This window comes from Microcaecilia unicolor, chromosome 1, assembly GCF_901765095.1.
Source record: "Microcaecilia unicolor chromosome 1, aMicUni1.1, whole genome shotgun sequence".
Classification (NCBI taxonomy): Eukaryota; Metazoa; Chordata; class Amphibia; order Gymnophiona; family Siphonopidae; genus Microcaecilia; species Microcaecilia unicolor.
Window position 1 is genome coordinate 141,112,854 of NC_044031.1, and position 15,825 is coordinate 141,128,678.

The 15,825-nt window shown below is 47.9% G+C and overlaps 1 protein-coding gene across 2 annotated transcripts in view; it reads left to right on the forward strand.

Moving 5' to 3' along the window:
• The window catches only part of MIOS (meiosis regulator for oocyte development), a 97,236-nt gene that overhangs the window by 30,529 nt on the left and 50,882 nt on the right, over window positions 1–15,825 (forward strand). For both annotated transcript variants that reach the window (XM_030200963.1, XM_030200972.1), the window contains exons 4-5: window positions 9,727–9,984; window positions 10,739–10,908. In XM_030200963.1, coding sequence (XP_030056823.1) covers window positions 9,727–9,984; window positions 10,739–10,908 — 428 coding nt within the window. The remainder of the gene's footprint in view (window positions 1–9,726; window positions 9,985–10,738; window positions 10,909–15,825) is intronic.

The following is a 15,825-nucleotide window of genomic DNA, read 5'->3' on the forward strand; positions in this document are numbered from 1 at the left end:
TGGAAAAATTAGTCGCGTTCTTGAAAAGCAAAATTGGAGAAATAAAATATGTAACATACTTTAGTGATGGCTCAGCTGCACAATACAAGAACTTCAAAAACTTTGCCAACTTGTGCTATCATCAAACAGAATTTGGAATAAGTGCACAGTGGAATTTCTTTGGCAGAAGCCATGGCAAGTTACCATGTGATGCCATAGGTGGTACAACAAAGCGACTAGCTGCTCAGGCTAGTTTGCAACGACCTAAAAATAGCCAAATTCTCACAGCACAAGGCTTGTTTGAATTTTGTGATCAAAAAATAAATAAAATCAAGTTCTTTTTTGTTTCCAAGGATGAAATTGAATCTTCAAGATCTGCACAAGAGGAAAGATTCAGTAAAGCTTCCACAGTTGCTGGAACTAAATCACCAGTTTATTCCCATTGACTTGAACCAAATTTCAGTCAGTAGAATGTCAAATGATTCCTCCTCATTTGTTGTCAAACTTTGTCAGTCGGATGACCCCGTGAGTGTACCTGGCATAAATGTGTCTCAACTTCAGCCTGGGCAGTATGTTGCCTGTGTTTATGACAACAAATGGTGGATTGGCAATGTCTGTGACACATCATTTGAAGAACATGATGCCTTGGTCAACTTTATGCATCCATGCGGGCCTGCACGATCATTTCATTGGCCTAGCAGAAGAGATTCTTGTTGGATTTCTGAACAGCATATTCTAGCAGTTCTTCCAGTACCAGCAACTACACACTTGGACGACAGTATACATTTCCAGAAACAGCAGTGAAACTTATCAGTGAAAAATTCTTGTCACTTTAGCACTGAGGTTTTACTTGGGAACCATTAAGACACCCCCATTAGGCTTGAGAAACTAGGCAAAGACAACCAAATGAGGCTTGGGAACCTCAAGTAAGATGCCCACCTTCAGGCTTGGGAACCTGTGCCAAGTGGCTGGACTTGCCTTGCTATCGGGCGTGACCTCTTGGCGATGAGGTTGCCACTTCCTATTGAATTGGTAGTGGCATAGCCACCATGGACCAACGCATGCTTAAAGCAACTGAGTGACTTATACAGCAATTAGAAACATTGATGGGCCCTATATCCGTTTCATCTATCATTCAACAATACTGGCCAAAAAACACTTTTTTTGCAATCCTCATATGGAGAGACTCCAAATTGAAAACTACATATTCTGATAGAAAGAAATCTGCTCTTTCTAATGGTGCTAAAAGAAAGAATATTGAAGCTGTCCCACTGGAGATCAAGGGCATCAAAGATAGCCCAAAATGGGCAAAAATGCTTTTTATACCAACTTTGAACGCTTATAATTTTTCAACCACTTGAAGGAAAGTGCTGCAAATTGGAATGCCTCATTACAGCCCTGCATTTAGTACACCTACCAAAAATCAACCTGAAAGGCCAACTAGTTTAGAAACTACAGCAGCCTCAACATCGCTGTAAATTGATTTTTGCCGTTTTTTTGGCAACGTTTGAGCCTAAACCATTCAAAAAGTAAGAGGACTAGGAACATGGGGTTTTGCCAGTTCATTAAGCCCTAAAAGTAGTGCAGGTTCTCCAAATATCCCCCTTGTACTACGAAAACTTCCAGTTTTACAGCTTCTGGAAGTTGGCCCAAAATGTCATTTTTGCTCAGGCGACATTTTGCAACCCTTTACTTGAGGTCCCCTAGAACCTCCAATTTTTAGTCTTTTGAACTAAAGTTTTGCACAGCTTAGTTTTTTATCATAAAGACTATGTACCAAATTTCATCAAAATCTGAGATGGTGAGGTGGGGACGACCTTTAAAATTGGTCCACTTGACACGGAATGACTCTATTGCAACATTTATCCTGTCAATATTGGGGTAATTGAAATCACCCAATTTGCCAGCTTTCCTAATTTCATTAACATTTCATCATCTGTCTGTTCGTTCTGTCCTAGAGGACGGTAGTACAGCTCTACAAGAATATTCCTTTCCTTGTCGTAAGCAACAGATGAATCCATTAACTGATGGGTTGTATCCGCCTACCAGCAAGTGAAGATAGAGAACACTGAAAAACCATAGTGCCTCTTGGACGGCTAGCCCCAACTGCCTTCAGTATTTCTCTGTCTCCCAGCAGGTGTGGACGTAGCTTGATCAGCTCCTAGATTTCAGACTGCCTGGGGTGGCTCCCATGCTTTGCCAGTTGAGTAGGGGTGTTGTGGCTGGTGGTGCCCACTTTAAAGGCATATAGGTTTGCCCTTTCCCTGCCTTACCCATTCCCCCCACCTCCTGGAGTCCCTCTGTTGCTGCCTGCCTGCAACTTTCCTCACAGCGTTAAAAAAAAAAAAAAAAGAGCGCGCTTTTACTTTGTGGCTGTTCTGAGGCTTTTTCCAGTGATTCTGGTTCTGGGCAGCTTGACCAGAGCTCGTTGGCTCGCTCCTCTGAGGTGAGAGTGGTGCCCAGCTCCACCGGGGAGGTCCTATGGACGCCGTTCCGATCGGGGTAAGGTTTGGTGCGAAGCCGCTATTTTATTGCTATATTTCCGTCATGTCGGGTGATGGCTGCTGAAGGAGTTAAGCGGTGCTTCAATTGTAGTAAATGTAGATCAGCAGCGGGGCTGTATAAAATGTGCTCCTTAGACGCTCACTCTAGTATGAGCATGTCGAGCGATGTTTCTTCCCGCTCGATGGAGCTGGCAGCGGGCGCCATTTTGGAAGCGCTGCATGTCTCGACCCTCGAGGTTATGGAGGAGTCTGAGTGCAGGGGGACGTCTCGTTTAGAGGCTGCCAGAGGAGCTCCTACATCCGTTTCTCCTAATTCGGAGGCGGAGAATCAAGGTGAGTTTTTCTCCCCTGAGTTTGTGCTTTTAATGCATAAGGCTTTCATGCTGAAAAGAGCTCTGCCGCAGGTGTCTGACACTGCATTGCATCCTGGCTTCCCTCTGGGTGTTGTGCCCCAGGGATGGCTTCAGAGGTTATTTCCTCCCTCGAGCGTTGGAAACACGCTAAACATAGACGGGTAAATTCCCCGTCTAAAAGGGCGCATATCCCCCCCCCCCCCCCCCCCCCCGTGGTCGGGCTGTGGAGAGTCTGAGGGATCTGGCAGGCCCTCAGGGACGGATGAGCCAGAAGAGGGTGCCTGTTTACCACTGGATTTGGATGATCCCAATGCGGTCCGGATTTTCTACCACGACAACCTGCCAGCTCTCATTACTGACACCTTGCAGGCCTTCTCGATTGATGATCCCGCTGAAGGCGAGGCCTCCTCTGTTAATCTTAGGATGGCGAGTACTAAGAAGCCTACTCGGGCCTTTCCGGTGCATGATTCCATCCAAGAGCTTATTTCTGCTCAATGGTCTGACCCCGATGGGCCTTTGAAAGTGGCCAGGGCTATGGGTCAGCTTTACCCTCTGCGTGAGGAGCACTTGGCCCCTTCGAGGATGCCTAAAGTGGATGCGTTGGTCATGGCGGTGACAAAAAAAGACCATTCTCCCAGTAGAGGGAGGGGTCGCTTTGAAAGACATGCAGGACCGGTGGCTGGAGTCCGCGCTGAAGCGGTCCTTTGAAATTGCGGGCCTTGCCTTGAGGGCGTCTATTTGCAGTTCCTATGCAGCCTGGGCATGTCTTTCCTGGCTACAGCAGGTGGTGGAACAGCCCTTCGATGGTGCAGGCCCCCTTTCTGAGGTTGCCCCGCGGATGGAGTCAGCCCTGTCATTTTTGGCTGATGCCCTTTATGATCTGGTCAGAGCTTTGGCTAAACAGATGTCTGTGGCAGTGTCCGCCCGCCGCATTCTTTGGCTGCGACACTGGGCGGCTGACATGGCTTCTAAGCAAAGGCTAGTGAGGCTACCTTTTCGGGGACTCCTGTTATTTGGAAAGGAATTGGAGAAGATTGTGAAAGACCTGGGGGAATCTAAACCCCAGTGGTTACCTGAGGATAGGCCAAGGCCTTCTTCCAAGGGTTCTGTCTTTACCTCCTCTTCCAGACCTCACTTCCGTGAAGCTCGCAGGTATCATCCGGGGCGCTCTGCTGGGTTTTCTCAACATGCCCGTTTTCAGCAGAGGAACTCCTTTCGCGCGGACAAACGTTCCGCAGGGGCCAGTTCAAGGCCAGGAGTTCAGGGGCGTCCTCCACAATGATGGGACGCTGATCCACTCCTCCTTAATAGGATGACATCTTTCCCTCTTTCTAGAGGAGTGGACCAAGATTACCTCAGATCAGTGGGTCCTGGATCTGATCAGAGAAGGTTACCGACTGTAATTCGGTGCCCCGGTGAGAGACGTGTTTGTGGAGTCCCGATGCGGCACAGCCGTAAAACGGGCGGCGGTAGAGGAGACGTTACACGTCTTGCTGCACCTCGGAGCGATGATCCCGGTGCCTCCTACTGAACACGGCTGCGGCCGCTATTCCATTTATTTTGTCGTGCCTCGAAAAGGCGGGTCTTTCAGACCGATCCTCGACTGACAAAGAGTCAACAAGGCTCTCAGAGTATGACATTTTCGCATGGAAATCCTGCGCTCCGTCATTACGGCGGTACAGCCAGGAGAGTTTCTCACGTCTCAGGACCTAAAAGAAGCTTATTTGCACATTCCTATCTGGCCTCCACAGCAGTGGTTCCTCCGCTTTGTGGTGTTGGGAAAGCATTTCCAGTTTCAGGCCTTGCCTTTCGGCCTAGTCACAGCTCCCCTTACTTTCTCCAAGGTAATGGTGGTCGTAGCTGCCTGCCTCAGGCGAGTATCAAGAGTTCACCCTTATCTCGACGACTGGCTCATCAGAGCGGATTCAGCCACCGAGAGTCGTCTTGCCACAGCCAGAGTGGTGGCAGTCCTGCAGGCGCTAGGCTAGGTGGTCAGTATACCCAAAAGTCACCTGACCCCCCTCTCAGTCTCTTGAGTATTTGGGGGTCTGGTTCGACATGGCATCGGGGTTGGTCTTTCTCCCCGACCAAAGGCGGTGCAAGCTTCAGAATCTGGTCCGTCTGCTCCTGCGGATGCCTCGCCTGCGAGCTTATGACTTTGTCCAGCTGCTGGGGTCGATGACGGCCACCTTGGAGGTGGTGCCTTGGGCGAGAGTGCATATGAGGCCTCTGCAGATTGCCCTGCTTCAACAGTGGTCTCCGATGTCCCAGGAATATCAACGCAGACTAACGTTGCTCTCTGCGTCCCGGCTCAGTATGGAGTGGTGGCTCTCCGGCAGGATGCTGCGCCAAGGAATGCCTCTTGTGATTCCTTCTTGGTGCCTGGTGATAACAGATGCCAGCCTTCTAGGCTGGGGAGCGCATTGCCAGGGAAGCTATGCTCAGGGTCTGTGGACACCCGTGGAAGCGGGGTGGTCTATCAGTCGCTTGGAACTAAGAGCGATATTCCACTCTCTTATGGCCTTTCAAAAGAATCTGAAGGGGCTTGCTGTCCGGGTTCTGTCAGACAACACGACAGCGGTGGCATACATAAATCGTCAGGGAGGCACTCAGTGCAGGGCCCTGGCCATGGAGTCCGCTCAGATTTGCCACTGGGCCGAGCTACACCTGCAGCTTCTGTCAGCAGCTCACATAGCAGGTCAGAGCAATGTACAAGTCGATTTTCTCAGCAAGCATCAAATCTACCCGGCGGAATAGGAACTAGCAGAAGAAATTTTTCTTCAGATTTGTGCCAAATGGGGGACTCCCGGAATGGATCTAATGGCGTCAAGTGCAAGCGCCAAAGTACCTCGCTTTTTCAGCAGAAGGAGAGATCCTCACTCGGCGGGGTTGGATGCTCTGGCTCAACCCTGGCCCTCGGAGCTCCTGTATGTGTTCCCTCCTTGGCCCTTGATAGGGCAAGTCCTATTGCGGATTCAACTGCACCGAGGTCTGGTGATTCTCATCGCTTCAGATTGGCCAAGGCATCCATGGTATGTGGATCTCCGCCGGATGTTGGTGGACGCGCCGGTGCATTTGCCCCTGGTGCCGAACCTGTTGGTTCAGGGTCCAGTGTCTATGGAGGATCCCTGCCGATTTGGTCTTATGGCCTGGCTATTGAGAGGGCGCAATTGAGAGACAAGGGCTACTCTAACAAGGTCATCTCCACTCTCTTGCAGGCCCGCAAGTGGTCCACTTCCGCAGCGTATGCTCGGATCTGGCGCAGATTTGAGGCGTGGGGTGTTTCAAAGGCGATCACACCCACGCGGGCGACAGTCTCAACAGTGCTGGACTTTTTGCAGGAGGGCTTACAAAAAGGCCTGGCTTCCAATTCCCTGCGGGTGCAAGTGGCAGCATTATCATGCTATCGAGGGAAAGTTGCTGGCTTGTCCCTTGCTGCTCATCTGGACATTGCCCGATTTCTCAGAGGGGTGCTTAGGCTCCGTCCGGCCTGGAACCTGGGGCTGGTGTTGAAGGCTCTTCAGTGTTCGCCCTTCGAGCCACTTAAGCGAGCTTCAGAGAAGGATGTGACTCTCAAGACAGTCTTTTTGGTGGCCATTACATCGGCTAGACGTGTGTCAGCTGCAGGCGCTGTCCTGTCGGGACCCTTTTCTGCAATTCTCGGAGTCCGGAGTAACGGTATGTACAGTGCCTTCCTTCCTGCCTAAGGTGGTTTCAGCGTTTCAACTGAACCAGCCCATTTTTCTTCCTTCCTTTTCTAGGGAAGAGTTCCCATACTCCTTTGGGCAGTTACATCTTCTGGATGTCCGCAGGGCGTTGTTGCAGTATCTACAGATGTCAAATGACTTCAGGACTTCTGATCACCTTTTTGCATTGTTGTCAGGTCCTCAGCATGGAGGCTCGGCGTCTAAGGCCACTATAGCCCGTTGGCTCAAGGAAGTCATTTTTTCTGCGTATCTGCTTTCAGGTCGGTCTCCGCCTCAAGCGTTTAAGGCGCATTCCACAAGAGCGATTTCCTCCTCGTGGGCTGAAACAGGTGCAATCTCTCTTCAAGAGATCTGTAGTGCGGCTACTTGGACTTCTCAGCTCTCATTTGTCCGGCATTATAGGCTGGATGTTGCAGCGAAGCAGGACGCTATTTTTGGAGCACAAGTGCTTGCTCGTGGTGTGGCCTGTTCCCACCCTAAGTAGGGATTGCTTTTGTACATCCCATCAGTTAATGGATTCATCTGCTGCTGATGACAAGGAAGGGAAAATTAGGTTCTTACCTTGGTAATTTTCTTTCCTTTAGTCACAGCAGATGAATCCATGATCCCTCCCTGTCTGACTTGTTTTTTTGTTCAGATCTTTCATGCAGATATAGATCTCATTGGGAGAAGTTTGATACCAGTCCTCTAAATTTCTACATGATGTTCTACTACAGGAGGTTGAGTTCATCCCTCCCTTGTATGGGTATTGCTCCTGTTCTGGGGCGTTTGTTCGCTGTGAGGAAAGTTTATGTTATTATACTTTTGTGGTTCACTCTGCTTTGGAAATCTCAAATACTGAAGGCAGTTGGGGCTAGCCGTCCAAGAGGCACTATGGTTTTTCAGTGTTCTCTATCTCCACCTGCTGGTAGGCGGATACAACCCATCAGTTAATGGATTCATCTGCTATGACTAAAGGAAAGAAAATTACCAAGGTGAGAACCTAATTTTCCCTTTCTTCACACATGGAATTTCTATCCATAAGGATTCCGTGCTACTGTCTGTTTCATGTAGAATTTTAATTTTGTTTGACTCAATTCCCTCTTTAACATAGCGCAAAACCCCTCCCCTCCCATTTGATCCCTTCTATCATTGCGATATAATTTGTACCCTAACACAGTGTCCCATTTGCCGTCCTTCCATCAAGTCTCTGAGATGCCTATAATCTGTACCTCATCATTTAGTACTATATACTCTAACTCTCCCATCTTATTTTTTTTAGACTTCTAGCATTTGTATACAAGCACTTCAAATTGTGTTTTTTTTTCCTTGCACCTACAAGATGCTTAGAAGTTGACTGGAATAATGTGCATCGTTTACCTTGCTCTCTCCTTCAACCCTTCTGGCTTTCTTTCACCATTGTTGAAACCTGTCTGTTGGGATTCCATAAATGTCCTATTTTAATAGTATCATTCAAGGATACTGTACATCAAACCATGCGCTCCTGGGTGACTGTGGCCCCCCCCCCCCCCCCCCCCCATTTTAGTTTAAAAGCTGCTCTGTCTTCTTTTTTAAAGTTAGGGCCAGCAGCCTTTCAGAATAGGCTTCTTCTTTCCTAGAATGCTGCCCAATTCTTAAACTAAGCCCTTCTGTGCCTTCTAGAAGCTATTAATACTGTAGGCTATGGCAGAATGTTAAAGTTTTAAAACTGGGGAAAAAGGTTTTATACTATGGAAACTAAGCTGTGCTGCAAACTAAAGTTGAAACTCTAAACTGGGGTTTCCTGTGACTATCAGCTCTGTTCTGCACTGATGCTATGGTAAACTCTAGAATAGTCTCTTAACTGCTAGCCTGTGGAACTGTAATTGAGACTTTAAATGCTAAACAAAGAAAGAAAACCATATTCTTTAGACTACATTTGCTAAATAAGTAGAATAACTGAAAAATAAAGACACTGAGGTCCAGATGCTCAAAACTCTGGTGCTGTTCTGAATAGCGCCGTAAAAATACCGCCAGAATAGTGCAGAAAAACAACTCCCTAATGCTCAGTGCTAATGAGATGCAAATATAAGCACACTTATAGCATTGAGCATTAGGGAGTTTGGCGAGAGGTTTGTGCTTGGCGCATGCACAGAGGAGTTCCACGGTAAGCTCAGCTCCTGTGTCCATGCGCCTCGCAAAAACCCAAACATGAAGCACACATTGGTATCTTTTCTGCGGCCTAAATATAAGTGGGGGGTTTGGGTTTTTTTTTTTAGTTTGGATGCATATATTTAAACACAGGAAACGGACGCCAATGTGTGCTTTCACTTCTGCTGTGACTTGCCTGTATTTGTTTCCCACAGCTAGCACTTAAGGGCTTGCACGGGCTTCCTTCTGCTTTCAAAAGCAGTCAAAACCAGCATATTTCAAAGAGAGAATCATGAGAAATCCTTTCTTCCGGCACCCTAATGCCTACTCTGACCTGACACTATTTTTTGCAGTGGTAAGGCGGTTTTGTTTTGGGTGCTCTTTTCTGAGCATTGGGGAGGAATACAAAATGACCTAATTTTTATGAGCTTGACTGCATTAACATGCTACTTGCCTGTTCATCTGCGCAATCGTTTGTTTCTGCACTCTGGGCCTCTGAATTTTCTGCATAGGTAAATTCAGGCACTAGCTGGCGCTTATGGCTTGTAGCGCCCGCATTTACTTTTGAGCATTTGGGCCTGAGGTATAACCTATTTAACTTTGTCTACCTTTCCCAAGTTTAAAAGCAATTTCCTAGCAAATAACTTACCAGTGAAGTTCTGCCTTGCGCTGGAAGTCCTCACAGCATCTTTTCTGGACAGAGAAGGGCTTAAAGTGTGGCTTCTTATGTGCCTGTGTTGTTTTGATGACTCACACTGCAATCGGTGTGACAACAGGGCCCTTTTCAGCTACCTTCTTTAATAAGTTACTGTGACTTGATTGACAGGTAACTGAACACTATCACAGTGTTTCTAACTTCCTAACAGGAAGACCCTTAGTAAAAGATTCTCAGTGAAGTTCTGTCCTCACAGCACTTCTTCTGGACATTCCACATGCAAGTGCAAAGCAGTTATTGAATCACCAAGCCAGCGCCAAGCATTCTGGATATTTTTTTTAATTATATTTTAAATAGCATGTCCTGCTATCTACACCAAACTGTTTTCCAGGGTAGTTTAATCAGAGTTGTTGTTTCAGGAACTACAGAGAGTTCCCGGCACAGCTGGACTGGGTCTGACAGGCAGGCAGATGTCATCCGGTACCTGAGTGAGGAGAGGTGTCTGGCTCTACAGCTCTGTGGGTGGATAAAGAGGGGATCAGATGTGGATGTGGGACCTTTCTTAAGCTCCTTAGAGCAAGAAGGAGAATGGGAGCGAGCAGCTGCTGTGGCCCTCTTTAATTTGGATATCCGCCGAGCAATCCAAATCCTAAATAAAGGAGCCTCTTCGGGTAAAGGTAGGATTGTTGTGTGTATGTGTGTTTTGTGTATATCTCTATATACCTACATTGCACAACTGCTGTGTTTTCCAGAACATGTCCCTGACATTGCACCACAGTAGTCTAGGTTCCTCCTGCAATGTATCTGAAGACACAGTGCAGGGGAAACATGCTGGAGTGAATTTCTCCAGGATTTTCTTTATTTATGTTGCATTTCAGTGTATCAAAACTTCTAGTTACACAAAATGTAAATAATCTTTGGACTATAACAGGTCATTTTAAATGATATACCACTTCCCCACATTTGACTCACATCATTTTCCACCCCAAGGATATCGGAGACTTGGATGCTGAAGACATAGTGCTTATGTAGAATAGGTCCTGAGTTAATTTAGAGGAAATAAATGGCAGATATGTTAGTGGTTGGTAACACTGGTTCATAGTCCCCAGGAAGAAGGTATTGCACAGTGGTGACCCGTTTCATCCAGTTCAAGGGTGAGCTTTGACTTATTCAGCAGTCTGCACCCCTCAGCTGAAAGATCACCCCATGACTTTGGGCTGATGCAGGAAATGGGGAGCAGGCCTAAGAGCATAAAACCCATCTGAGATCACTGACTCCTCAACTTCAGACCTTTGGTTAAAGGCTCTAGGCAGAGAGTGAAGTTGAAACTGGTTTTAAGCTCCGCGCTCCTGATGTTGGATGCGGCAAGTCAGCCAAAGGGGAAAAAAGAAGCAGCTACAGTGGTCTTTGTTTTGTTATTTGGATGTGCAGGAGATCTGAACCTGAACGTCGTGGCAATGGCACTATCTGGTTACACAGATGAGAAGAATTCCCTATGGAGAGAGATGTGCAGCACTCTCAGACTGCAGCTGAACAACCCCTACCTGTGTGTCATGTTTGCCTTCCTTACAAGTGAATCTGGAGTCTATGATGGCGTCCTGGTAAGCTCAGTTTTGCTTCTTAAAGTAAACTAAAAACAAGAGTTCAAGCTTCTCCTACTAACCTACAAATGCACTCAATCTGCAGCCCCTCACTACCTCTCTACCCTCATCTCCCCTTAACGCTCCTACCCATAACCTCTGCTCACAGGACAAATCCCTCCTCTCAGTACCCTTCTCCGCCAACTCCAGACTCCGCCCTTTCTGCCTCGCCTCACCCTATGCTTGGAATAAACTCCCTGAGCCCATACGCCAAGCCCCCTCCCTACCCATCTTCAAATCCTTGCTCAAAGCCCACCTCTTCAATGTCACTTTCGGCACCTAACCATTGTACCTCTATCCAGGAAATCTAGACTGCCTCAGTCTTGATTGACTGCACTTTTTGTCCTTTAGATTGTAAGCTCCTTTGAGCAGGGACTGTCCTTTGTTAATTGTACAGCGCTGCGCAACCCTGGTAGCGCTTTAGAAATGTTAAATAGTAGTAGTAGTTTGCACTTGCATGCTGCTCTAGTCAGTGGCGTAGCAAGGTGGGGGCGGTCCGCCCCGGGTGTCATCGGGTGGGGGGGTGCTCCGCTCCTGCTGCTCCGCCTTAAAAAAATTTTTTTTTTTTCGAAGCGCTGGAAAGTGGCAGGCAGCGCGCCTCGCGTCTGCCCTGCTAGTAAAGAAGATCTCGCTGACGTCGTCGCCCTTCCCACATTGAGTCCCCGCCCGCCCTCGCGGTAATAAGAAGTTGCCTCAGAGGGGGGCGGGACTCAATGTGGGAAGGGCGACGACGTCAGCGAGATCTTCTTTACTAGCAGGGCAGACGCGAGGCGCGCTGCCTGCCACTTTCCAGCGCTTCGAAAACAATTTTTTAAAGCAGGACAGGGTAGGAGAACGGATCTCAGGTCGGGTCGGGGGGACTCAGAGGGGAGAAGGGGATTGGGGGGGTGGGGGCGCTCAGAGGGGTGCTTAAAGGGGATTAGGGAGGGTGTGAGAGTTTCAAGGAGGGGATTGGGGAAGGGTGGGGGAGCTCAGAGGGGTGCTTAAAGGGGATTAGGGAGGGTGGGGAGCTCAGAGAGGGAGCAGGGGATTGGGGAGGGGTGGGGGACCTCAGAGGGGTGCTTAAAGGGGGTTAGGGAGGATGGGCGAGCTCAGAGAGGGGAGAAGGAGATTGGGGAGGGGTGGGGGAGCTCAGAGGGGTGCTTAAAGGGGATTAGGGAGGGTGGGAGAGCATCAAGGAGGGGAGAAGGGGATTGGGGGGAGGGGAGTGCTCAGATGGGAGAAGGGGTCTGAAGCTGGAACTGGGGTCTGACATGGGGGCAGGAGGGAAAATGGGTCCATGCCTGGGGCAGGTGGGAGAATGGGTCTGGGGCTGAAAGGGGGGGGATGCAAGGCATGTGGTGGATGAAGGGGACTGGAACTGGGGGCTGAAAAGAGGGGGCAGAGAGAGAGGGGACAGATCCTGGATGGAAGGGGGGCACGTGAGGGAGGGCAGACCCTGGACGGATGGGAGAGGGAGGGCAGACGGATTGAAGGGGCAGAGAGAAAGGGCAGATGGTGGGTGGAAGGGGAGAGAGAAAGAGGGCAGACTGGGGCAAATGGTGGATGGAAGGGGCAGAGATAGAGGCCAGATGTTGATGGAAGGGGGAGAGAGATGGCAGACTGGGGCAGATGGTGCATGGAAGGGGCAGAAGTGGATGGAAGGGAGAGAGGGCAGACAGTGGATGGAAGGAGCAGAGAGAGAGGGCAGACACTGGATGGCAGAGAGAGAGCGAAGACAGATGCTGGATAGAAGGAAGACAGTGAAAAGATGAGGAAAGCAGAAACCAGAGACAACGAACTGTAAATATATATTTTTATTTTTTTGCTTTAGGATAAAGTAGTATTGTAGCTGTGTTAATAAATGTTTATAATAGAACATGTAAATAAGGTAATCTTTTTATTGGACTAATTTTAATACATTTTACTTTCGGAGAACAAAACCCCCTTCCTCAGGTCAGGATAGGATACTGTAACAGTACTATACTGAATTGACCTGAGGAAGGAGGTTTTGGCCTCTGAAAGCTAAATGTATTAGTCCAATAAAATGATATTATTTGTTTTATTTCTATTTGTTAATTTGTAAAGTGGTGATTGGTATTTGTTAGTTTTTTCAAATTTACATCTGCTGTCTTTATATTTTGCACAGTACTAGAGGACATTTTCTGTTTCTGTGGTGTTGCATTGTATGCAGAGTCTGGCATCGGGGGTTCAGTTTAATTTTTGTCTAAATAGAAAGTTTATGATTACTTATTCTATAGTGGATTAGGGTGTATCTATTTGTGAAAAAGGCATGGCTTTCGGTTGGCATTGATTGTGCAGGATCGACGATCTGTACTAATCTGTCTGTTTTCGTTTTACAATAGGTGAATTGATGTTCTAGTGCTCACTGTAGTGTTTAAGATGCATTCCTTTTCCTTGTGTGACTCGTACAAATTACTGCTTATGGTATGGTAGAATTGCTCTATAGGTCCTGAGTGTTTTGTATTCTCGGTATGCCTAGTACTGGATTTCGGGGGGGGGGGGGGGGGGGGGGGGGGGGGGGGGGGGTGTTAAAAAATGACCGGCCCCGGGTGTCAACTACCCTAGCTACGCCACTGGCCCTAGTCTGTCTAGGCCGAGTTCACTAGATGGGTCTGCAGCAGTCATCTTGTGCAGATCTATCAGCTCATACTGAGAAAGCCATCTGAGAAATCTCTTGCTTTTGACCAAGTCATGGTGGTGGAGTTAATGAGAGCCACAGCCAGGGTTGCCAGGTAGAAATTTTTTTTCCAGCCCAATCCAGGCCAGAAACCAGCCCAAAACCCGCCCAAACACAAACCCCGCCCCTGACACCCCCACCCCCGCATCACCGCCCCCGCCGTCACCGGCCCCGCCGTCACCGGCCCCGCCTCCCACGTCATCGGGCCCGCCTCCCCGTCATCAGCCCCGCCTCCCCATCATCGGCCCCGCCTCCCACGTCATCGGCCCCGCCTCCCACGTCATCGGCCCTGCCAAAAACGTCACTAACCCCGCCCAAAAACGTCACTAACCCCGCCCCCCGCGGCCGAAAAAAATCAAAAAGCCGCCCAAAAAGCCGCCCGGAAGCCCTAAAAACCGCCCAAAAAACCGCAACCCGCTGCGGGCAAAAATTTCCCGCGGCGGGTCGCGGAAAACCGCCCAATTGGGCGGTAAAACCGCCCACCTGGCAACACTGGCCACAGCTGTCTGCAAAGAGGAAGAAATAACTCAGTCCTGATTAATCAGCTCTGGTTTTAAAGCATGCTGGGAGTTTTTCTTCCAGTATAAAAAAAAATGTTGAAGTTGAAAAAGTAACTAGAAATCCAAGACTGATTCAGCTTTTCCTTGTGGCTTAGAGCCAGGTTGCTGCTTCAGGTGCTAACTGCCCCATTTTCTCTCATGCATATATCCTGCACTGCCACCTACTGACTGTATCCATATGATGCAGGTTAATCATGGATTGCTCTTCCAGTAGCAGGGAGGTGCTGATGAAAAGCTGTTCTCTGGCTATTAGGTCATGCAGACAAAATCCTTCAGAAGCCCTAAGAGATAAATAGAAACAAAATGCCAGTGATTGGGAACCAAGCATTGCAGGCATATATGTGCCATAACCCCATACTCTGGTGATGTTTTTAGTATTTTCTCCAATTAATAACCTGTATTTATAGACTGTCTTTCAGGTATTATTAGCTCAAGTTAATTTACAACATTTTTTTCAGACATGATAAGTCACTTCTCCAAAGAGCTTGCAATCTAAGCAGGTACCTAGGACAATGAAAGATAGTGGCTTGCCCAGAATCGTGAGGAATGTCAGAACAGTATGATTTGGACCCTGGTTTCTCTGGTTCACATCCTTTTCTGTAACTATTAGGCCTCTCCTCCCCTCCCCTCCCCTCCCCAGAAGTCCCTTACCCTCTAGAAAAAGGGTTGAAAGGTATTGTAAGCCACACTGAACCCGCAAATAGGTGGGAAAAATGTGGGATACAAATGCAATAAATAAATAAAATACCTTCAGGAGTAATATAAGAAAATATTTGGCAGTGAAAGGGTAGCAGATGCATCAAATGGCCTCCTAGATGAGCAGCACTACAATTCAGGAAGGCCTGAAACAAGCAGTTTAGCAGGAAACTGAGAGTAAATTTAGAGATCATGCTGAGTCTGTGGTATTATAACTGGATATGAAAATGGGCAGACTGGGTGGGTCTTGTCTATTTTGCTTTTGTGTCCTGTTCACATGTACATTGTAACAGTTTTGTCCAAGATGCACTATGCAATGGGAATGCAAGGGTAAAGTTGGAGATCATGTTGAGTCTTTGGCATTCTAACAGGAAGTGAAAATAAACAAGACACATTCAATCTGCCCATTTCACTCTTCTGTACCATTCTTATGCACTCCATTTTGTCTAAGATGCACTGTGCAGTGGGAGTCTTTAAACTGTTCCCTCCCAGGTAATCAGCAACCTACAGACAAACTCCACCTTGATACACCCAACTGAGTGGTATTCCATTTCCAGCCAATGAAGACAGAGGTACAAACACTGCAGGGCCAGTAGAACTGTAAAAGACTTTTGAGTCTTATTCAAACAATTCTTCTTAAGCCTCCTCCCAGGAGTTTCTAGGAAGATGATTTGTAAAGGTGGAAGTAAATCGGAGAAGAGGTGCAGTTACTTTGTCCCCCTTCATTATTTTTGTTGGTCTTTTGATTTGTTTGGAGTTTATAGTTCTGAGATGACCTTTCTCTGAGCTGGCAGCATTCATTTTTTGGGGTCTGAGCCAGCTTGTTTTGAGATTCTTTTATCTAACTCTGCTCCTAGTCCAAGAAACAATACATACAGCCCTCAAGAATCCCTCCAAAACCTGCTAGTGCCAATCCAACTTCAGTAAAAGAGATGCTAGCAC